At 37.8% G+C, this 25,018-nt stretch overlaps 1 protein-coding gene and 1 long non-coding RNA gene across 10 annotated transcripts in view; both read left to right on the top strand.

Annotated features, from left to right (window-relative positions):
• KDM4C (lysine demethylase 4C) overlaps positions 1 to 25,018 on the top strand; it is a 286,621-nt gene that overhangs the window by 76,565 nt on the left and 185,038 nt on the right. The window contains exon 10 of one of the 9 annotated variants that reach the window (XM_083816583.1): positions 10,527 to 10,633. The exons of the other annotated variants lie outside the window; for them this stretch is intronic. Coding sequence (XP_083672709.1) covers positions 10,527 to 10,562 — 36 coding nt within the window. The 3' untranslated portion in view covers positions 10,563 to 10,633. Of the gene's footprint in view, positions 1 to 10,526; positions 10,634 to 25,018 lie in introns of those variants that run through there. 9 annotated transcript variants of the gene reach the window in all.
• Positions 12,598 to 25,018, top strand: part of LOC310889318 — a 61,084-nt gene continuing 48,663 nt past the window's right edge. The window contains exon 1 of the long non-coding RNA XR_014576514.1: positions 12,598 to 25,018. This exon is cut by the window's right edge and continues 43,802 nt beyond it. This is a non-coding gene — a long non-coding RNA (uncharacterized lncRNA).

Below are 25,018 nucleotides of genomic sequence, written 5' to 3'. Positions count from 1 at the left end.
GACACGATACGAATTGTCTGTGATACAAAGGATAATGAAAGGTTTTGAGACTTGAGTTAGAGGATATCACAGGTTAGATTAGATGCTGTGTGAGAAGGTTCACACCAAACGTATTGTGAAGCATGTACTTGCAATTTTATTTCTTCTTACAAGAGTCTATGGAAGTTCATGTAAAAATGAAGAAAGGTTGACTAGCAGTATTGCAGATTTGCAACAGTCCTGTTTTCTTCATTTCCAACATTTGAAAGAAAACACTGTAAATATAAGCACAGAACTCAAAATCCTTGACTAAGTCTCAGCAGTGACTTGTATGATTGAAGAAGAATGAGTGATATACCCCAATCTTGAGGTAACTACAGCAGAGCAAATAAAGTGTATATGCTATTTTTAGTACAAATGAGCTTATATAGCCTAGCAGATACGTGAAACAGGAGTTGAACATAAGACCTCTCAGCTGCAGGTTCAGTGTCCCCACTGTGCTGGCTCCTGGAGTGACTACAACTTGTTTATATGCAGCAAGTTTAAAAAAAAAAAAGTCTTAAGATTTACAAGTCTACAATAGGATCATAAATTAATTGTATAACTTGTACCGGTTTTGTTTTAGATAAAATCCACAGTAGAACATGCTACTATACTTTACAGAAAGAAGGCTATTAAAATACGTCTTGAAATAATTTGCTGAAATGTTCTACAGACAAATGTTGAATTAAGACCTCAGTGCTTGTGTGGTTGTGTTCAGTTTCTAAGGTTTGTCTTTCTGCCCGAAGCCTTTACAACTTTCAAGCTGATGGGAGAAAAATTAGAATCAATCACCTTGAACACGTCATATTTCTCACAGGATGTATAAATAGTCACCTCCTAACTTGGTTACAATATTGACATTAAAGAAAAAGATGTATTAGTATTTTTATATTAAGTTCACTTCTGTATGATTCAATACAAGACCTTGCATGCATTTTGAGTGAGGTAAGTTACTCCTTTCTGTTGCTAGTTTATAACCAATACTGTCACCAAATAACTTCAGTTAAGAGTCTATTTTAAGTTTGTTCTCTGTATTTAGTATAGTCTCATATATTTGTTAATCTCCTCTGGTCAATGAGCACTGCATGCATAGATTTTAACAAATCATTTGATCTTACCTTTGCAATTCAACATCTCATATGCTTTGGATCCTGAGGGAGAATTCTTCACCTGAAGTTTGTTTTGCAAATATGTGTCCACATGAATAAAACGAGGATTGTTTCAGAGAGCTAGAATGGTATTTGTGTCTAGGAAGCAGTCAAGGGACTGCTCTAATTTGAAATATTCGGCAAATGTTGGAATGAAAAATAAACAAAAAATTGGTGTCATTGTGCTTATTTCTGGATTTTCCAAACTATTCCACCTGAGTTAGTTCAGTTACTTCTTCTGTATATCTTAGTACAGAACAGTAAATGCTGTGTTTGTAGTTTTTTTCAAACTATTAAGAGAAATCAGTGTATGACAGAGAAGTCTTAATATTTTGATGCATTATAATGAGCACTGTGGGAGCAATTTGTAATGTATTAGGATGGATTAGAGAAAGACTTCAAAAATTTCTTCAAGAAGGGGAATTTTACAGTCAAGAAAACCCACAAAATCTCCTTCTGTACATCATTTTTCCTTTATGTTGGTGGATGTTGATATACATGTCTTAGTGAGTGTATCAGTGTATTAATTTGTTAATCAGGACATAAAGAATCTATCTTGAAATCTAAGATTACATAAGATATGAGGAAAAAAAATCCAGATAGGTGGCAACTTGTATGTCTCTTGAACGTCTTTGAAATGGACTGTAAGGTAAACCCTTGGCAAATGTGTTTGAAGTTCAAAATAATTTTGATACTTTATTGTAAATCAGTAACCTTGATGGTTTCATACTGTACATACTGTACATACTGTACATACTGTAGATGTGTGTGTGAGTGAAACATTTGAACCAAGGAATTTTTTAAAGGAGTTTTAATGGTGGCATTAAGATTACGATATAACAAAAACAATTGTCATAGCTGATATTGTTGATGTTAAGTGAACACTGGGACCTCAGAGTCTAGACCTAACACGTTTAGTCTATAAGTCTTTACAGATAATTTTATTTAAATAAAATCTAAAATGTGTATTTGAACCCTGAAAGTGGAAACCTTAGAAAAGAGAAAAGGTTTTCATAGTTACGTTCCTTTTTTTTGTGTTTAGGTGAGGTACCTAATTAGATGTAGCTTAGCTTCCTGTTTTGTCAAAGTTGTCCTGAAAAAATTCCATGTATTTAGAAGCTGGAAGGAGTGCTGCCTTAGCACGTTTAATTAAAGCAAGTTTTACTTCTATTCTTGCTTCATCTCTTAATTCCCTCTAGCATGACAATATGATTGCAAAGAGATAATAAGAGAAGGACAAAGAAATAATGTGCTAGAGTTTGCTAGCTTTATGAGGAGGAGTATTTCCAGTTAGACAAGGTGGACAAAAGAATAAGGGGTAGTAGCTCTAGGTGTTACTATATTTGTACATATTTCTTTCCTCTACCAGCATGAGAATACTGTTTACTTTACTAAAGCAAACTCCAGCCATTACAAGAAAATCTTCAAGAAAGACTGTCAAAGAAACACAGATACCTGACTCTGCACATCATATGGCTACTTATTGTGTCTGTGATTACAGAGTAAGGTGGTTGAAGGTGGTGGAATTACTGAATTACTTTTGTCATGATGTGGTTTTTAACGCCTGTAGGTAGCTAAGCTCCACCACACGGATGTCTCATTCCCCCTCCTCAACAGAACAGAGGGAGAAAAGTAAGGTGAAAAAAGCTCATAGCTTAAGATAAAGACAAGGAGATCACTCACCAATTACCATCATGAGCAAAACAGACTCAGCATAGGGAGATTAATATAATATATTGCCAATTACTAATAGACTGGAGTAGTGAGAATAAAAACAAACTAAAAACTCCTTCCCTCTATCAATCCTCTTCTACATCCTCCCTCTGAGTAGCACAGAGGAATGGCAAATGTGGGCTGTGGTCAGTCCCTAAAGTTTTGTCTCTGCTGATCCTTCATCTCCACTTTCTTCCCTCACTGAAGAAAGGATTCTGTCCTTCCCGAACTAAGTCTGTGGGGGCTGCCCACAGGCAGCAGCTCTCCAAGCACTGCTCCCATATGGCTCTGTACCACAGGGTCCATCGCCCAGGAGCAAACTGCTCCAGCACGGGTCCCCCACGGGTGGGCGGCAGCTCCCCCCAGACCCCCTGCTCCTGCGTGGGCTCCTCTCCACGGGCTGCAGCTCCGGCCCGGGGCCTGCTCCTGCGGGGGCTCTCCATGGGCCGCAGCCTCCTCCAGGCCACATCCACCTGCTCCGCCGGGGGCTCCTCCACGGGCTGCAGCGTGGAGATCTGCTCCGTGTGGGACCCATGGGCTGCAGGGGGACAGCCCCAAAACTGTGAAGTGTATATGGGCTCAGAAAATGTGTGCAATCTGTAGGCATCTGTGACTGGAAATAGATCAAATTCTTTATTTTTTAATTTCCAATTTGTTGACTTTCTGGAAGTTATTTTCTATTTGGTGTACCATAACCCTGTTTTCTTTCAAGAGCATTGATGCAATCACACAAAAGTTATAATGGACAGATTCAGTCTATTTAATCTCCTTTATATGTCTATTTAAGATTTGTGCTGCTCTGAATTTTTCTAGAGTTGTTGCTCTTTTTCATGTTCTGCCTTCTGAAATTGAAAAGTGCCATTTCTATGGTAATCTCCAGTCTCAGGAAGCTAGAGGAGTGTTCTTTTACAGTTATTTGTAGAAAGTGTTCTTGACATTTTACAAGTTCTGGGCAAAGCTGGTAATTCTGGACAAGCCAGTTTGCCTGTAGCCTATACAATCCTGCAGGCTTGATACTTGTAGCTATGAGCTAGGGTATCTGAGCACAGGTATTCTTACAGGGCTTTTCTTTCCATAATGCATGCTCTTTTCAATAGCTGTTAGAAATTGCATGTGGCTTACTTGTCATTACGTGAAGGTTATAAATTGCTTCAAGAGCATTCTAATTTAATTCTTTCTTTTAAAAATCATTAAACATTGGCTTATTCATAATTGTTATCAAGCTGTTCTCTATCATCTGTTGAATAAAAATGAAATGTGTTATGTTAATGTAACGATGATTCATACACATATGTAAAATAGTCATAGATGACTATTAAAAGGAAGCCTTGATAGTGTTTTGAAAGCAGTTTCTGTTCACGATCTCTAAATTCTAAACATTCAAAACATCTTGTTACAGAGAACATTTAGGGCACTGGATTCTTTTTGGCAATTACTGTATTTAGATTATTGTGTATTTATTTTTCTTGCTTTTGAAGTAGTCAGTCGGCGTTTATCAGTAAATCTGAATAAAGAGGTGCTTTACAATATGTAACTTAGAGGCTTTCAGCAAAGCTTCTTTGTTTATAGCGTTTGCAGTGTTAGCAGAACAGGCAGATGGTTTGCTTTGCCAAATTTTTGCCTGTGCTCTCACCTCTAACAAAAACTGTGTCTGTAAGAATAAAAAGATGGAAGCCCATTTATCACTTTCCGATGGCCTGATCATCAAGAGGAGGAATCTAAGAAATGTTTTATGATCTCTATTACTATGTGCTAGAGATCTTTTGGCCAGTGAAATATAGCAGTATGCAACGTGTCACAGGAGGGGGACAGATGTCCAAACTTGTAATCAGGTAACACATTGCCTAGCATATGCATATATATATATTTAAATCAAATCACTTTAATGTTTGTTTCTCACTCTCACCAATGTATCAGAAACACCCCAACCATGCATTTCAGGCATTTCTTAAAATGTTGGTATTTATTAGAATATCTGGAGCATTTTCTTTTTATTAATGGAAAGATGTAGGCCTTCTTTATCTTTGCTTACCATCTTAGCACAGTATTCCATAGAGTATTAAGATTGTATTTTTAGGCCTTTCTTAAATTTTCACATTTTTTTCTCTGAATAAAGAAGTTCATGCAGGTCTTGTGCATAACATAAATACTTGCCTGTGGGGAAAATGCTTCCATGTCCATCGGGGCACCTACTGAGTAACTTACTTCAAAAATGTATTGTAGTCTTTTGTATTATGAATATTTGAATATGTAGCTCATTAGGTCTTTTGCCTGGAAGAGAATGAAATCTTCCATGATCCTTTTGTGGCTTTGGCAGAAAGTTGCCTGCAGTAATTCAGAAAGGCATTCACATCTTTCCTTTTGTGCTGTTGACAAACTTTTTTGTTGTTTATTAGTTGCTTTATCTTGCAGATGTAATCTGGCAGACTTCTTAAAAGAGCTGACTTGTACACATTGTGGTTATTGAATGTGGTATTCAAAACTACAAGGTCTTGAATTTATTTGTAGGACAATCAAACTTTATTCAGAGGGTTTTTGTAGATGAAAACTTTCAAAATAGCGCACTCTTGATTTTTCTTGTCTTGGTGCAAGGTAAAATATGGAAATAAATACCAGAAAAATCTGTTCTTGAAACATTTTTTATCTGGATAAATTTAGTGCTAACTTTGTAGAGCAAGAATGATTTTTTTTAAGCCACTTTGACATAAATATATTCTGACAAGCTTCTACAGCTAATCAAACATACTTTTTCTTTTGGCTTTGGAAGGTGTTGAGCACTTCCAGGTCCTATTGACAGCTAGTATAATTCAACATCTCTAAAAAGTAAGCAATAGTTTATTTCATTTCAGACAGGATTTTAATCTTAATCGTGACTGCCAGTGGGTATCCTGTAGTTTTTGGCTTTGCAACATTTACAGGAAATGCTAGATATTTTTTTGGTTGGCAGATGGATGTTTTCTGTGAGACAGCTCTTGTGCCATGTAATGACCAAGTACCTGTCTTGCAAGAGGAGAGAGGTGATAATTTTAGTAGAACTGTAGCTTCATGTGGCACCATAATCATCAAATGGGCAGTAATAACATAGTGACAGGATCAGCATAGAGACTGACGTGGATTTTTCTTTTTCTGTCTTAATTATTAAACTCCAACGTGCAACAGAATCTGTATTTAGTTTCATAAAGGTAATGTGTCTAGCATGTAATGGCTAATTTAGAACAATGTGAAATTTTATCAACTGCTGTGCTGCATATAAAATTGTTACAAAATGGTTTGAATTGGAAAGCTCTGAATCCAAAGAGAATAAATTCAATGTGAACGCCTTTAATTAAATTGTGCTTAATTTAAATAATGTAATTTGTATTGATTATGCTGCTGCAATTCATTTGGATTTTTATTTTTAATTAAGATTCAATAATCTTGTTTTACCTTCTGGAGCTATTCACAAAATGACTGTGAAGAAAATTTGTTAATTAAATGAACATTTATATACATTTATTAAGCCAAAATCAGGCCATAATTTCTTTTTCTTTTTTTTTGTGAAGGTATGCTAAATATAACAACATTCCTTATAAGGACACAGAAGTTGATTTTATTTTTTTTTTGAGCTAATCTGTGTTCGTGTAAGTCTTAAAAATGGTGTGTGTCATTTGCTCTCACTACCTGAATGTCTGCCAATGTTACCTTCTGAAGCTGCTTGAATGGTTATTTAAGTGCAGCATAATATTATTGTTTCCTTCTCCATCCTATAATTTGCTGTATGGCTTCTTCCTATCATCTGGTGTCTGTGGGCCATGGAAGTGAACTTCCAAACTTATGTGACCTCCTAAAAATTTTCTGGAAAAGAAGCTACCAGCTCATAATACTGCAAAAGCTGAAAAAAAAATCCAAAATGAACAACATGCTGTATTGTATTAACTCAGAACATGAATGCTGTGTTAAACTTATTGTTATTACTTGATTCTTTTTCTTGTTGTTAGTATTATTAGCAGTAAGAAAATTTTAAGATTATTGTGAGCCAAGACATGAATTTATTTGTAAGTGTGCAGTGATAAGCATGTGATTCATTTTACCTGCATCTGTGTATGTGAAGGAGAAGTCATGTAAAGCAAAGGTTGCTGGAAAAGTTGGAAGGGCAGAGAAACTGAGCAAAAAGCTGTAGAGCTAATTGCTTGGCAAGTGCCCTGTACCTTAAGAATAGACTGGAAAGCTGAACATATTGAACTAGTTGAGTTCACACAGATCTCTGTAAATATTTGTGCCAGAGGGAAACCCTCCAGAGTGGTAGCCTCAAACACTCTGTTTCAGACTTGAATTTAACACTTAGTTTACCTGAATTCAGTCAGAAAGATTGGACTATTGTTGATGCACTAAGTCTTACTTCTTCTTAGAATCACAGAACCACGGAATGGTTTGGGTTGGAAGGGACCCACACCTGGATCACTGAGTTCTAACCCCCTGCCATGGGCAGGGACACCTCCCACTAGATCAGGTTGGCCAAGGTCCCATCCAGCCTGGCCTTGAACACCTCCAGGGATGGGGCATCCACAGCTTCTCTGGGCAGCCTGTGCTAGTGCCTCACCACCCTCTGAGTGAAGAACTTCTTCCTCAGATCTAATCTAAATCTAAAAACATTACCCCTCATCGTATCATTACTCAGCTTTGTATAAAGTCTCCCTCCGTCCTTCTTGTGAGCGCACTTTAAGTATTGAAAGACTTCAATAAGGTATCCCTGGAGCTGTCTCTTTTCTAGGCTAACTAACACCAGCTCTCTCAGCCTGTCTTTATAGGAGAGGTGCTCCAGATCTCTGATAACTTCTGTGACCCTTTTCTGGAGCCGCTCTAGCAGGTCTATGCCTTTCTGCTGCAGGGGGACTAAGAGCTGAACAGAGTACTCCGGGTGGGGTCTTCTGAGAGCAGAGTAGAGGGGGGACAATCCCCTCCTTCCACGTGCTAGCCACCTCTCTTTTAGTTTAAAACTCTTCCCCCTTGTCCTGTCACTATCTGCCTGAGTAGAACGGCATTCTCCATCTATTCCATAAGCCCCCTTTAAGTATTGAAATGCCGCAGTGAGGTTTCCCTGGAACCTTCTCTTCTCCAGCCTGGACTGCTCCAGCTCTCTCAGCCTGCTTTCATAGGAGAGGTGCACCAGCCCTCTCATAATTGTCATGGCCCTCCTCTGGACCCACTCTAACAGCTCCACATCCTTCCTGTGCCGGGGGCTCCAGACCTGGATGCAGCACTCCAAGTGGGGCCTCACAAGGGCAGAGCAGAGGGGGACAATCCCCTCCCTCCACCTGCTGGCCACCCCTCTGTTGATGCAGCCCAGGATGCAGTTGGCCTTCTGGGCTGCAAGCACACACTGCTGGCTCATATCCAATTTTTCATCCAGCAGTACCCCCAGGTCCTTCTCTGGTGGGCTGCTCTCAATCCTTTCTTCCCTTAGTCTAGTATTGATGTCTGGGAATGCCCTGACCTGTGTGCAGGACCTTGTACTTGGCTTTGCTTGGACTTCTTAGTCCTGACCATGTCCCTCTGGATGCCATCCCTTCTTTCTGCTGTGTAAGCTGCACCGCTCAGCTTGGTGTAATCTGTAAATTTGCTGAGTGTGCACTCAGTCCAGAAGTCTGTCATTGCTAAGGATGTTAAACAGTATCAGTCCCAATATGGGCCACTGAGAGACACCACTTGTTACTGGTCTCCACTTGGACATTGAACCGTTGACCACAACTCACTGGCTATAGCCATCAAGCCATTTTTTAATCCACTGAAGAGTACGAACTTCATATACGTATCTTTTGTATTTAGAGACAAGTGTGTTTATGGTACCGTGTCAAAGGCCTTAAAGAAGTCCAGGTGAATGACATCAGTTGCTTATCCTTTGTCTGCTGATGTAGTTATTGCATCACAGAAGGCCACCAGAATGGTCAGGCACTATTTGCCCTTGGTGAAGCCATGCTGGCTGTCTCAGATCACCACCTTGTCTTGCGTGTGCCTTGACATTGCTTCCAGGAGGATCTGTTCCATGATCTTCCCAGGCATGGAGGTGAGGCTCACTGGACTGTAGTTTCCCAGGTCTTTCTTCCTACCCTTTTAAAAAAAAATGGGAGTGATGTTTCCCATTTCCCAGTCACTAGGGACTTGGCCTGACTTCCAGGACTTTTCAGATGTGATGGAGAGTGGCCTGGCAGCTTCCTCCACTAGTTCTCTCAGGGCTCAGGAATGCGTCTCCTTGGGCTCCATAGACTTGTACCTGCTTAGTTTCATCAGATATTTTTGAACACACTCTTCACCTACAGTGAGAGGGAGTTTGCTCCTCCCACTCTCTGCCTTGAGGTTTTGGGACTTGAGAGAAGTGGGAAGAATGATTGCCAGTGAAGAATGAGGCAAAAAAAATATTGAGTACGTCAGCCTTCTCCATGCCTGTTGTCACCAGTTCTCCCATCTTGATTACCATAGGGTGTACAGTCTCTTTAGTTTTCTTCTTCTGGTTAATGTACCTGTGGAATCCCCTAATATTCTTTACATCCTTTGCCAGGTTCAGCTCTACCTGTGCCTTGGCTTTCCTGACCCCATCTCTGTATATCTGGACAGAATCCCTATATTTCTCCCAGGCCGCATGTCCCTGCTTCCGCTGCCTCTGCATTTCCTAATTACACTTCAGATTGACCATTAGATCATTCCTCAACCATGCTGGCTTCTTGCCTTCTCTGCTTTATTTCTTAGACATGGGGATGGAGACCTCTCGTCTTGCACTCTAAGAACTTAGTGTCTTTAAACAGTTGCCAGCTCTGATCAGTTCCTTTATTCCTAAGGTCAGTTTTGCAGGGGATCTCATCCACTAATTCTTTAAACAACTGAATGCTCTTCAAAATCAAGGGTCCTGACTTTGCTCTTTGCTGGGCCCATGTCCTTCAAGATCTCAAACTCAACCAGGGCGTGATCGCTCCAGCCCAGACTGCCTCCAATCTTGACCTATTTAGTTCATTCTCATTGGTGAGCGCCAGGTCCAGTAGCGCTTCTTCTCTTGTTGGCCTCTCTAGTAACTGGATTAGGAAGTTACCTTCAATGCACTCCAGGAGTCTCCTGGATTGCTTACAGCTTGTGGTGTTGCTTTTACAGTAGATATCTGGGTGGCTGATGTGTCTCAGCAGGATGAGAACCTGAGAACATGTTTCTTGTAGCTGGAGCAACAAGGTCTTGTCAACAGACTCCCTTTGATGGGGCAGCCTGTAGTAGACACCAGCCAAAAGGTTTCCTTTATTGGCCTGGTCAGTAATTTTTACTTGTAAGCTCTGTCTTTCAGACAGCTGATTGCAATCAATGCTTTTCTTTTCCAAGAGGTCAAGCCCTCAGCCCTTCCTTCCTGGCCTGTTTCTCCTGAACAATCTGTTCAGGAGTTCAGACTAAACAGTTGACAAAACAGTTTGTTCACAGTTCAGACTGCATTGCTCCAGTCATGCAATTTATCCCGCCACATTTTGGTGATAGTGATTAGCTCCTAGTTGCACAGTGGTTTCCAGCTGTTTGTTTCCCATACTGCATGCAGAGACACTTTAGCTGGGCTGTCAGCAGCATCACCTTTTTAGAGGACCATGCCCTAATTCCTTTGAGACAATTCACAGGTGTTTTCGCTGTTGCTTCCAGATGTTTCAGCAGCTTCTGGCTTTCTCCATCACTTAGGACTCCATCCCCTTCCCCTGCTAAATATAGTTTAAAGCTCTGCTTGTAAGTCTAGACAGCTTGTTGCTCAGGTAAGTCCCATCAGCTATCAACAAAGGTATATCCAATATCACAGAAGGTGAAACCTTGAGTATGGCTCCAGCCTGTTTAGTTTGTTTCCTTGAACCTGCTTCTCAACTGGGAGGAGAACACCACCTGTGCTCCTGATTCCTTTAACATTGTTTTGAAGGACAAAAAGTCTCATCTAATATTTGAGTTGCCCCATCATTCCATCATTTAACCCTGCATGGAATAGCAGGAATGGGTGGTAAAACATTTTTTTTGAAGTAATACTTCAGATACCAGTACTATGTTAATTCTGTCATACCTGACCAGCAGCTAAAAATGCCAAGCTAGTGTTACAGTGTCACCTTAGAGTTATTGTTGGAATCAAAATTACATGGGGTGTTGACCAAATAGAAGGAAATCTAGAGCAGTTTTGGTGTCTGGAAGTGAATGTGTTTTCTGGGGTCCGTTATTTTAAGTCATATATCTATAAAGCTACTTTTTATTGAGCAGTAATCAATTTAGATCTTTTGCGTGAACAATTTGCAAATCTTCATGTTAAAAATGAAATTCATAATACAAATTCCTTGGTTTGCTTTACTTTATTTTCTTCTGTCACAAAATATATAAATGAATTCATTATTTAAAATACTATTTTAAAGTATTTTGTGTTCCTGTCTGTGTTCTGGTGTTCCTCCAGTTGCAGATACTTGAAAACATGAATATATGGTAGCAAAACTGAAGGACTAAACAGATGATTAGAATTGACTGTGTTGTTATATAGCTCATTGTGACTTTTCTGAAATTAGATCTAGGAAAGTTACTGACTCTATAGAGCTTGTGAAAGCAGGTGAGAATTAATATAGTTTTCTCAACTAATTGAGAGTGTTGACACAGCCAATTAAGATTATTTAAAACATTCTAATTTTTCCACTCGTTTATTTTCATCCTTATGAAAATTAGTTGCTGACTTTTTTTTTTGCCTGGATATCAGAATTATGTTGGTGAATAAAGCAGGTGTGTAGAGGTCTGGCAAATGGACTGTTTTGGCTTCAGTAAATCTTAAAATAGAAGGTACTGAGTTAGGCAGAGGGGATTCATGTCACATTTGGTACCTTAGTCTTTTGATAACTTTTTAGTTACCAGAGAGATAAACATAAATCTTTGTCATTCCCTTCGTTTGTAGACCATGTCTAAAACAGTCATTCGTGATAAATTCTTTTCTGTGGCAGAGGCTGAAAGACTGTGAAAACTAGCTTTTCAGAAGAAAGGGTATAAGGTCATGACATAAACAGAAGTGTTGTTTCTTGAGGGCTCCTTGGTAAAACTTAGAGCATTTCTTGAAATTTCAAATACATTGAAATGAAAAATTGGGCTCTTAAAGGACGCTTTTTCCTTTTTTTTTTTTCTTAATAGGTCTTGTATTTCATAGAATCACAGAATGATTTGGGTTGGAAGGGACCTTAAAGACCATCCAGTTCCAACCCCCCTGCCCCCGATAGCAGGGATGCCACCTGCTATCAGATCAGGTTGCCCAGGGCCTTATCCAAGGTGTTCTTGAATGCTTCTAGGGATGGGGCATCCACCGGTTCTATGGGCAGCCTGATCCAGGGCCTTACCACCCTCTGAGTGAAGAATTTCCTCCTAACATCTAATCTAAATCTCTTCTATTTTAGTTTAAAACAATTTCCTCTTGTCCTGTCTTTGCCTGAACAAAAAGTTGTTCTCCATCTTTTCTATAAGCCCCCTTAAAGTATTGAAAAGCTGCAATAAGGTAACCTTGGAGCCTTCTCCAGGCTGAACATCCCCAGCTCTCTCAGCCTTTCTTTATAGGAGAGCTGCTCCAGCCCTCTGAACATCTTGCCGACCTTCCTTGAGCTTGCTCTAACAGATCACCATGCTTGTGCTGGGGGCCCCAGACCTGGCTGCAGCACTCCAAGTGGAGCCTCACAAGGGCAGAGCAGAGGGGGACAATCACTCCCCTTGGCCACTCCTCTTTTAATGCAGCCCAGGCTGCAGTTGGCCTTCTGGACTGCAAGTGCACACTGCTGGCTCATGTTGAGCTTTTCATCCACCAGAACCCCCAAGTCCTTCTCCTAAAGGCTGCTCTCAGTGAGTTCTTCTCCCAGTCTGTATTCCTGTCTGGGATTGCCCCGGCCCAGGTAGAGCACCTTTCCCTACGGCTTGTTGAACCTCATTATATTTACATGGGTCGACTTTTTTGCTTGTCCAGGTCCCTTTGGATGGCATCCCTTCTTTCTGTTTTATCAACTGCACCACTCAGCCTGGTGTCACCTGCAAACTTGTTGAGGGTGCACTTGATCCCACTGTCTATGTCACTGGTAAAGATATTAAACAGTACCAGTTCCAGGACAGACCCCTGAGGGACACCACTCGGCTTCAGCCTCCACTTGGACATACAGCCATTGACCGCAGCCCTCTGTGCGTGGCCTTCAAGCCAATTCCTTTTGTAATGAGTGGTCCACCCTTCAAATCCATATTTCTCTAATTTGGAGATCAGGATGTCATGTGGGACTGTGTCAAAACCTTGCAGAAGTCCAGATAGATGACACAGTATTTGTTACTACTGCTCAGGATTTTGTTTCTGCCTTTTAGAAACAATAGATGTGTTATGATTTATTATAGGCAAAATGCAATTTTTTTGTTAGGCATCAATGTATCGTTTATAGTTACAGTAGGTATGAATAAATACTGCCTTAAGTATATTCTTGTATTTAATTTTTGAAGAAATATGCCTTTATGGAATGGAGTTCTATGGATAGTTTTGCAGTTCCAGAACTTCCTGAACCAAGAAACAGTTTTATTCTTAATTTCTTATGGACACTGTGTGGTTTTGTACCTGTGGAATACCAGAGGATGTTGCAGGAGTATCAGTTGTTATGATGATGAACCAGTTGCAGTGTACAGTGAAAGCCTATGAGATATGTAGATTGGCTGTAGAGCACTTCCTCTACCTCCAAAGAACCTTACTTGAATTAGGAGATACCTTATTTAAAGTGGTTTGCTTCTCAGCATAACTTATTTTTTTCTAAGCTAATGATCACTTAGGGGGTCCTTCATACAACGTCTTGTGTGATAAAAGCATATAATCTAACAGTTACTTTTACCAATATTTGCCATCCTGATTTAATTCGTGGTCATGGACCACCACATCCTCTGAATGTTACAAATGACTTTCTTTAGTTTAGACTAATTTTGGGGGAAAATGTCATAATTTGAACTGTTGCTCCATGTCTGCTGGTGAAAAGACGTTTTTCATTCTGATACTTGCCCTTCCTTTTTTCCATTTAGCATCTTTCATTTTTGCTTTCTGGATAGCTTAGATAAGAAACTGTTTTACTTTATGTATGTCTGCTACTGTAGTTGTGAAATTGACTTTCAGCACTGTTTAATCAGTGAAGTAACTACTCAGGAGCAATACTTCATTGCAGTATAATACATGTGCACACAACGTTTTAACAAGTGATAGTACTATACAGCAATAAGTAAGCCTCTATTAGGCAAATTTAAAACATAATCCACGTTCCTTTTTTCAATTCTAAAACACATTTTGTCTCCTATCTAGATAAGCTTTGGTAGTCCTCTAGTCCTCGCTGTTCTCCCTCTTTGGGCTTTTAAGCCTTTGTGCAGATTCTGCTCTCTGTACGTTCAATATCTTCAAGATTTTTTTCTGGAAGGCTTAGGGTTGTATGTGTTTGCTTGTTTATTTATGTTTTTAAAAACACTATGTATGGGTCGAGACACCAAAAAAGGTTCATGACTTTTGAACATCCTTAATCCTGACTTCGCTTATTAGGAAAATATGTACAGAAAATGGCTAGTTCAGGAAAGATATAGTTTACAATTCTGTAGTATCGTTTAGTTTACAATTCTGTAGTATCATGTATTTCATTAAGGTTACCATTGAAGAAGCAGTCCTGAAAGTTGGGTGGTTTGCAATACTGAATACAAGTGAGATGGTACTTCTAATAAGCAATGGGTGAAATTAGCCCAACAGCGTCAATACACACTTGAAAATGGGAGGAACTCAGTGCTTCATTTGTTTGTAGATAGTTGTCAGTTTGTCATGTCATTTTCAGATTTCTTGTGTATATTCTCACAGGGCTTTAAAATAGACTGTTTCCATTTCTACCTGTTCCCATTGCAACTCTTCGAGCTAAACTTTTTTTCTAATCACATTAATTCTCTGATCATCATTTCAGTTTAAGAGTGTGTATTTTTTTAAAATGTCTGTTTTTAAAGCCACTGTGACAGCCTTTCCCTTTAGGTGTTTTTTCTCAAGTTCATCCTGGCCTTTTAGGTCATTACACTGAACACGTCTCATTCAGCTAGTCAGGTCTGCTTTTCATGAAATCCATAAAACTTCATATTATTCCTAGCAGTCACTTCAGATTGACCAGAGACTACCCATATAAGTGTTCCTTTTTCTACCTAGGGCGGTTGTTTTTGCTTTCAAACAAGTATCTCGGGACCTCCTAAACTTCCATCCCAGGATGTACTTACACTGAGGGTTTGTGTGGTCGTTGAGACCATTGTGCTTTGGCAACTCTAAAAATGCTGTATAACGCTAGAAAATCTCTTCAATTTCTTGTATTTAGGGTCTATGAGTGTACAGTGCTGCTTTAGAGTAGCTTTACATGGTTTACTTGTGCAGCTTCAGAGTCCTCCCCCAGAAGAGTTAGAATGATACTTACAGGGACATCTACTTCATGGGGCTTGAAGACCTACTTAACGAGAAAGATGGATAGCATACATCTTCTATGAAAAACCTTCGTGTTCATTATGAAACCCTTTATAGAATAAGGTGGCAGCACCACTGGTTTCAAAGGGTCACTAGCAACCTTCATTCACATGGCCAGATTATTTTTTTGAGGAAATATGTGAATGGAAGTGGTTGTGATCTTTCAGCTGGAGCTCTGTCTTTCTAACTATGTGTGGGGATTTTTCTTAGTATACTCATCCCAGCTAAGATAATACCTATTTTGGAAATCTTAGTTTGGTTTTGATATTGAGCTGCTTACCTATAGGTAATCAGGAAAGTATGCTGGCAAAAACACGTGTGGTCTTACGGCATAATGGAAGATTTATATGATAGATTTGTTGGATTAAGTTTTAAAAAAAAAAAAGGACTTTTAAAAAATTGGCAAAAGACACTTGCATGTGTTTGAGCTTTTTTTCCCCTTGGTTGCTGATATCTGCATCTCACTTCTGGTCTTGTCACTGAAGCTGAGTTTCAACAGAGTTGGAGCGAATGAGAGTGCTGCTAAATTGGAGATTGCTAATGTTACTGTCAATACATATGTGTTGGGATAGCTGCTTACTGCCCTGGTAACAGTGCTTTGTACTTGTGATAGTGCTTATCATCCTCAGCAGAAAATATATGTTTCTTTTCCCAGAAGCACATAAGAAATCCATTGATAAATGTCCTAAAAAATTTCAAATCCAAACAACGAGTTTGGAGGTAAATGAAGATTAATTGTACAAAGAGGGTCAAGGAGGAACAGGGGTTATAGAAAAACAATTACACAGTTACTCTGCTGAATCAAATATGAATCTTGGTGGTTCTAAAGTTACTTTATTTTTAATATTAAGAATGGCAGTAGTCACTGTAAGACATACTTCAGAATCATAGTTTTAGAAGACATTTACAAGTTGAAACTCCAGAGGCTCAGTTACTGTTTAGGAAAGCATTCAATGGGTAAGAATGATGGAGGGAAATATATAGTCCTCATCTTTCCCAGTTGCGTTGGCCATTGTGGATATGAAAGTTACAGACAGGTATGAAGGATTTATAATCAATCATATGCACTACAGAACTTGAAATCATGCCCTTAAGAGCCTGTGAAGAGACATCAGTGTGTGTTGCGTTAAAGTAATTGGGAGTGATGCCCAATTACATGTTATAAGCCTGGTCATTTTCAGGGTAATGAACTATCATGATTACGGATTTGCAAATAATGTAACACACACCCTCGATCTAGTCGTGTTCCATGAACTACCACGGCCACGCTTAGAGCTTGGTTGCGTTCAATGAGAACTGTCATGGCTAGATTTAATATAGTGGTGCAGTTTATTAAAGCAACAGGTACACAGCGTCTTTGCACTGCTGGTGATAAATTCACTGTCTGCAAAGCACATACAAATACCGAAAGTATGAGTAACACAGCCTGGCTATAAACGCGTTAAAAGGTATGAAGCGACTCTAACGAGATTTCTGAGTTTCCCGGGGAGGCACCTGGTATAACCAAGTGTTCAAATCTTACCCAAAGGCATCGGGGTGGGGGGGTGGGGGTGGGTGGGGGGAAGAGAGGCACAGCCTGTCGACTGATCCCGGAAGTTAGAAGGTATCCTTCGTGATGGTATCTTCCCTAACATCCCCTCTTCCTTAAGCTAGTTTACGTTATTTTCCATCTTTTAGTTGGAGCCTGAGTGACTCTAGTCATGCGTATCTTAGTTAGGATTGGAGCAAAGTTTTCTTGCTTTTGTTTAAAGGTATAGGCTCAGAGAAATTCAGAGGACGTGCTGAGTGAGGTGGTCGCAACTTGGAGGCAGGTGGCTTTAGAGATGGAGGTGTGTTTTGGTATTATAATGATTTGATAAAGAGAATAGTTCACAAAGTACATCATTTTGTCAAAAACGTGACAGGTCGTTGGCTCAGGGTAGCGAATGTGCAGCTTGTCAGTCTCGGTGTGCACAAGAACAATCGAGTCCCCATTTTGCCACAGAGCCTAGCCGCGGTGTCTCCACTCTGCTCTACAGCCCTTACTGTTCCTTAGAGTCAGCACTGCAGGTCCCCCAGTGTGGTAGCATCTAAGGTTGGAGGCCTAGGGAACTTCTCTGTAGTGCAGCTACATAGAAGTTGCCCTTTCTTTAAAATGTGAATATCGGTTTCAATTCCAAGTCACCTCAGGCAATTATTCCACAGTGTGCTGTGAAGCTTAAGGTACAGAGTTAGGAGCTTAATAGGCCTTTATTTGGATTTATTGAGGACATCAAGGTTTCCACAACGGGGATGTTATTCAGATTAATAGTGTTAATAAACATAAATATTTATTGCAATAAATATCAGTATTTTGTCACAGTTCCAATTCTTTCTTTTCCTTTCAAACAGTTCTTACTGTAACCTTGCAGTGTGGGAGTATTGCAAGTGAAATATTTATTCTTATTAAGACATTGCTTACTTTTCATATGCAAGATGAAAATTACAGAAAATCAGAACTTAGTGTTTTCTTTTCCATCACCTTAAGCTTGTTGAATTTAAGAGTGAAAAAAACTTGATTTTAAGATGAGAGCAACTCGCTTTTATTTAGAAAACATCATAGGTTTTCTTCTATTTGCCTGTTTTATCTCAGGCCTTAAACTTTTCCGTGGTTTAAAAGAAAAAAAAAAAGCATTGTGTAAACAACCTAGTGAAAATGCAAGATCGTTATTTATGTGCTGGGACAACATACTGCCTTGTTTCCAAGGTGATGTTATTTTTTTGTGTGTGCTGCTAATTGTATTTTAAGAACATATAAGGAAATCAGAGGCCTATATAGATTAGAGTTTAAAGATGTGATATGAGATGAAATTACCTAGTGTGATCTAATTAACATGTCATAAAACTGCAGTTAAGATAAAGCAATTGTACTTTAGCACATACAGGACCAAGAAATTAAAGGCTAGAAGGAAATTTAGGCTATAATTTAATCTACTGAAGTCTTTCAAAGTACATTCAACTGTGTCTGCACTGCTGCTGTTCATTTGAACTAATTGTATTGAAGATAATTAACTAGTCTAGATAAGGGCAAAGCTAAAATGAGCAACACTTTATGTAAACTCTTCCAGTGTAAGGTGTTTCATTAGGTGGCTCAGGTGGTTCTCTCTGGCTCCAGTATGTACTAGTATTATGTTAATGCTGCCAGTAGTAAGCTCTAGTGTTTGGGGAAGGAAAAAAAAAGACAGCATGAATTTATTCTAATGATTAAAATGGTTATAAATACATGTAAATCCAAAGTTTAAAAAGAATGAAACCTGGAGGCTGTAGGGGAACAAATGGATCAACATGTAAAGTAAATATAATAAGATTAATTATATTTTCATCATCACATGGCCTGTATGGGCCAGATATAATGTTCTTTCATAAACTCTCGTATATAGTGTCTTTTTAAAAACTGCCATTTAATATCAATGTGGAGTAGATTGTTTTGGTAATTGCTAAATGTGATATCATTTCATATGAATAAAAAGAAAAAAATAGTGTTAATAAAAATTCAACTTGATTGGACAAATATTTTCATACAGGAAGTAATTCAAAGTGAGGCTATGCAGGTAAGTTTATCTTAGACTAGAATTAAATTAGCTAAGTTTATTTTCTAATGCTAGGATCAGGAAAAAAATAAAATTACATGATTTTTCTTCTTCAGATCTTTTATATTGCTCTGTTTGCTGATAATTCTTTTAAACAGAACTGACATTTGGGGTCTGTTGGAATTACAGCAGAACAAATATTTGAATTTTAGTAATATTTGTTATTTAAAAAGTGTTTATTGGAGCATGAGTTCTGGTTTTATGTCCATTTTCAGCTATTCATCAGCAGAGGGCAATATAACCATACATTTCATTGAAAGGGTTTAATTTGTTGATCTTTTATTTCTAGTTTTAACTAAAGGAGCACCTACTTGTAAATACTGAGGAAAATATTTGAACTGATGATGAAAAAGCAATGAGCTGTGGTATTAGTATTCCTTATGCACTTTTAAAAGGCTGTATAAACCTTCTAGTAGTTGTACCCTTTGGGGGATGTTCTCCAAGTTCATAAGCAGGCAGATAATGTTCAGGCTTTATGGAGATGGCAAAATAGATATATATTTTTTAACTGGAAGTGAAAATTGTAAATTGCTATTAGGTGATGCATCCTTCAGTGTTTTTCTTTTTTTTGTGGGATGGGGGGGGCAGGCGAGGCTGGGGACAGACCTGCAAAATTTGGGAAGCCGGAAGCTTTGTCATCCCTTTTTGTCTTTTGGTGTTACTGTACCTTGTGAAGGTATGTCACACATACCTTATGAAGAACTCCTGTTAGTTTAGACACTGTGTGTATCTGTGTTTTACATTAAAGTACAATAAGAAGCTGTGCTGTGAGAAGAAAAAGTGGATTTGAGTCTTCATTACAACTCAGTCATATTCTGTATGTTGTGACAAGAGTTTTGTCTTACAGGTGGGGTGATAAAAATGAGCCTTTTACAGTCATTAAGAATTGTGGGTACCATTAACCTTTTGGAGTACATCATGCTAATAATAATCTGTTATGACAGTTCTTTGATTTCCATGTTACCATTTAAAATTTCATTTAGTTTCTCTTTCAAAATATATTAGGAATCCTAAAATGGATATTCATGTGCAGCAATTTAAAAAAAAAAAATGCTTTCCTATTTCTGTTGTTCTTGAGGCATATTCAGAAAGACTTCAGACATATGGTTTCTTGTTCTTCATCCTCTCCTTTGGGCATCACACATTCAAAGACTCTATTTTACTGTCAGAGCATACATACAATTCTTGCTAACAGACTGGGACAGGCAGCATTTACCACTGTTAAAACATGAGGCTAGGATTAAAAGATTTTGAGTTCTGACTCTGGCTCTGCCCTTGACTTGCTGAATGACCTTAGGCAGTTGCATCTATCTCTTTACTTTTGTTGCAAAAGCATTGGATTATGCTGGTTTTCCTCTATTCCTGAAAATAGTTTTGAAGATTAATTTGCCACTGTTTAAACTGTAATATTTACAATGCAAATAGCAATTGAACTTCTTTTTTACTGCATGAAAATAAGAATAGCAGAACAGATCATGAAGAATGCCTGTGTATTGGTATGATGCAGCTTTTATATTTAATTTGTTTTTTTTGCACAGATCTTTGTGCTCATGTATTGTGTTCTAGTTCCCGTACTGCCCCTAATTATATGATTTCATTAATTTACTCAGCTTTTTGCTCCATCAGTGTGTTAGTTGCAAAACTGGAACAATTTCAAATCAGCTTCAGCAGGTATCAAAGTCCTGGCCTGGAAAACACGAATGCCAAGTAATAATTATTCTGACTTTTAAATTTTTATTTAGAAAAACACTTAAAATTTGCATGTATAAATACAGCATTCATAAATACAAATGGTTAATTAAATATAGCATTGTTAGATGGTAAAAATGAACATGGTTTGCTTATGCAAATGTAACTAGCAATGTGTACATTAGGTGAATAGTTTAAAAACCACCTCTCTAGCATCGTAGATTTTTCATTTCCTTTAGGCTAAAAAGGCTGTTTTGTCTTTCTAAAACCAGTTAATTGGAATGAATGGAAAGTTTTACAGACATCTCACTCCACTTGGTGATTTTATTATCCATTATAGCAGGGTTAAGTGGGGAAGAAGAAGCTAGCATAATAGGATGGCTTGCAGAGCAAAACCATTCTCATTCTCAGTGCTTTATCCAGGCACATGCATGTGATCCATTTATTGTGTCTTGGTAGAGAGACGATAACTTTTTAAAATATACTAACTAGATGATTTTTGATCATCCTACCATTTCCTTAGTCACTGGCCATTGTGCCATGTCCTAGAACAAAGGAAAATTTGAACATTTGGAAGTGTAAAACATCCTTGTTATTAAAAACTTCTTAATAACCAGATACATATGTCACTGTTCATACTTACGCAATATATGTGATATTGACAAAATGACAAAAGAGCTTTACTTTGAAGACTGTGACAAGTTGAGATGTAACTCTAATTTTATTAAGTAAAATTCCATTAAAATGTAAAATATTCAAAGTGCTTATGTAACACAGTGACGGGTGACTAATGAATTTAATGGAAATGTACTTAGGTAGGAATGTACTAAATAAGCTTTCAACCAACATTGCTTGTAGATTTTAGAGTTTCGGAGAACATGATTTGTGAAGGAAGCTGATATAAACCAGTCATGAATAGCTGTAACTCAAGCATCTCACTCTGTCTGTTTGTTAGAACGTAGTTTCAAACCAAGGTAATGATGTGTGACAAGCTTGTTGTTTGAAATATATTTTGATCTGTAAGGTTTTATTTCAGGCAGTTCTATTTAAAAAAGTCACATTCTGATTATGATTTTTTTTAAATCTTCATGTCTCAAACTCTATTTAACTGTTTATATTAAACTTGTATTTCTGCATTTATATTGTAAGAGAAAGTATATATACAGCTAACAAGTGGTTTTATTTTTTTTTCTGGCAACTGTAATTTGAAATAAATGCATCATAGTCATTTCTGCAACTTATAGTATCACAGGTGAATAGGAAATACTGCTGCTCCTATTCTAATTAAATGTTTGAAAACTGTGTGTATGATAAGTAGCATAGAGTATTTTGATAAAACCATTGATTCCCCAAATTTTATATATTTATACAGAGAACTGGCAGGTAGAAAAGAAAATAGCAGGTATTCTGATTGCTTTTTCCTTTTTTTTCTTCACATTCTATTTTTTTTGTTGAATTTCTTCAGAACTTTTTTTCTTTTTTGGAAAGGAGTAGTGAGTGCATTTTAAACTACGTTACCCTGCATTAGTCATCTGATCTCAGAAGTGTTGAATCCATTTTATTGTCTTGATTACGCAGGACAAAAGACTATACATTAGGAATATGGCTTAGTTAGGTGACAGCACTTGGACACCTGCCTCTTACCAACTGGTTGCAGTTTGAACCTAAGACCTGCCCAGCTATACCTGGTTAAAAAAAAATAGATTAAAAAGATTAGAAAAAAAAAAAGCCAAAACCAGCAACACTATTTTCCCCTCACCTGCTTGGATATAGAAGCTGTGTTTTGAGGTATGTGTTTTCTTATATGTGGGCAGGTACTTGTGAAATACCCCTGGCAATTTCTTGTCCCTAGTGATACTCCCCTTCTTGCCTTGAGTAAAGCTGAGGGAGATAAGCAATCTTAAAGAAAATGGACATTTTCTTCTCGTACAATGAACAGGCTTGCTTCCTCGTGTGATTGCTTTGCATTTCCTTGCAATTAAGAGTATATTCATTTTCATGTAAAAACTTCTTTAGTACTTTACTGAAAGAATATGCAAGGTGAGAGAGACATTATAACATTTGTAGAAACTTTCATTGTCCTAATGATTCTGCTTAAAATCCATACCTCAAGGAAGGTATGGATTTCTACTATGAAACAGTAGAAATCTCTGTACAATGCTGAGGGGGAAGAGGAAATTTGGGAAAAGATGCCTATACAAAGTAGGGTGAGGGAAGCATCATTTCCCACTGATTCTGGAGTGAAGAGGGGTTGTTTGGGCCTAAAATACGCTTTGTCTTATGGCACCTTGGTGTAGTAGATTCTCTGCCAGAAAAGGCTGTATTTTCTCCATGGTGTGCTTTTGGATATCTGTTACGTTCTGCTGTCCTTCTGCTGGTCTCAGATTTGGCCTATAGATTGTAATTTGGTGTATGGATGTTTGACATGTGCTTGATAGAAATGAAAGGCTGATCCAGAGCTCTGTATCTGCATTTCACAGATCCCCAGAAAGGGGCATTGTGGTGCTTAATGAGAGGAATACAACAATCCATTATCAATTTTATGTCAGTCTGTAGTACCGAGGTGCTGTGATATTAATGAGGATGTATAATCCAGAATGCCTATTAAAATTAAATGAAATCTTATGCCCCATATGAGGACAAGGATGAACTCCTGTGTGAAGTCGATTTAAATAGATTTTGCATGTGATATTCCCAAAGCCCTGGAGGCAATACGTTTATTTTATTGTGAAATTTCTTGGTTTTGTCCCTACTAGGATTTGTCTGCTATCCAGATATCACTGGTCTGCCAATTTTCAGATGGATTTTTTCTCTCTTGGATTTAATTTTTTTAATAGGTGTTATATACGGATATTTTCCTGTATTTTCCTAAAGCTCAACCGTTCAATGTACTTTAAACTTTTTTGTCTGTTACTGAAAGTATAAATGATGGAAATGACTGGATAAAACTGAATAACATCTTATATTTTTTTCCATGTTTGCAACTGTGTGACGCTATTTAAAATATTTTTTTTGTTTGAACTTTGACATAATTTAAGCTTTTCTTTACTATTAATTTGGTATTATTTTGGATTTAAGCTTAAAAAGGATTAGGTTGTACCATGTTTGACACATTTTCTTGTTTTAATGATGTCCATGTTTCACGACAGCTGATAAAGAATTAATTTCCAATTCAAATTCTCTTCTGTGCTTGAATCTATTAGAGCATGTTAAGGAAACGTTATTTGGTGCATGTTCTCCGAGGCTATAGTCAGATGTCTTTTCTTTTTTCTTTAGTTTTGCTGTCTTAATGGAAGTAATCTCAGCACTGCTGGGTTCCTTGGCATTTTTGAATCAAATCATTGCTCTTACAGAGCAAGCAGGTACTTGGCAGAAAATGGACAGTCTTTTATTCCATTATGCTAAAATGTAGGAGAGGTGAGGCCTCGTAGTGACTATGTTAGAAGCAAGCTAAAATTGTTCAGATTTTTTTTCAAAAACTAAGCTTTACATTCCTTAAAACCTGCTTACTTTAAGACCTGATAAGTCTTTATTGTTTATTCAATATTATTTTAAAAGATTCTTACAGCACGGGAATATAAATATGGCTGTTAAAGATAAGCAGTGGGTTAAGTCATTGGCAGTGATTTTTTTTAATATCAATTAAAAGGACATATCGTACTATCCTATGGTTTTTGTTTCTAATTAGGAACCTTATAATGCATCAGTCAAGCTCAACCTCAAATTACTATTTTATATTTTTGATTGTTTTTTTTTTTCAGTTAAGTGGTGAATGATGGTTTAAATAGTACTTCACTAGGTGGAAACTACCTATGTAATTTGATTAAAGTCTTGTTGGAGGTAAGATACTGTAAACAGCAAATGGAGATATTTGGAAATGTAAGATCTTCCACATTGTGCCATGCTTCAAGTAGAACTGAATACGAAGCAGTTGTAAACTGTTTTTCCCAACACTCCAGATCAAAATATTGATGACCTTCGAGAAATCATTTTGGGAATGTGGTTATTAGTACAGTACATCTCTGAGTTGCAGAAGTGATGTTGATGATTTGTCCTTCATCTTTGAATATCACTTGAAGTAATGGTTTGCATCAACAACTTTTTGTAGTGTGAAAGAAGCTGTGTTTTCCTTTATTTACACAACTGCGTGTAGCTATAAAATGGATAAGGCCATGGGTTTTATAAGAGGAAAGTAATGCTCTTGATTATTTTATTTTTCATTTAGCAACCTAAATCATATTTCTGAGCTTAAAATAACTAACAGGAGATAAGCATGGGAAATGTGTGCAGCAAAAATACAGTAATTTTATGCACAAAGTGCACTGCAGTTTTCAACATTGTAAAATGAAATA

Source organism: Anser anser, assembly GCF_964211835.1.
Source record: "Anser anser genome assembly, chromosome: Z".
NCBI classification, from domain to species: Eukaryota; Metazoa; Chordata; class Aves; order Anseriformes; family Anatidae; genus Anser; species Anser anser.
This window is presented reverse-complemented; position numbering and strand designations above follow the sequence as displayed.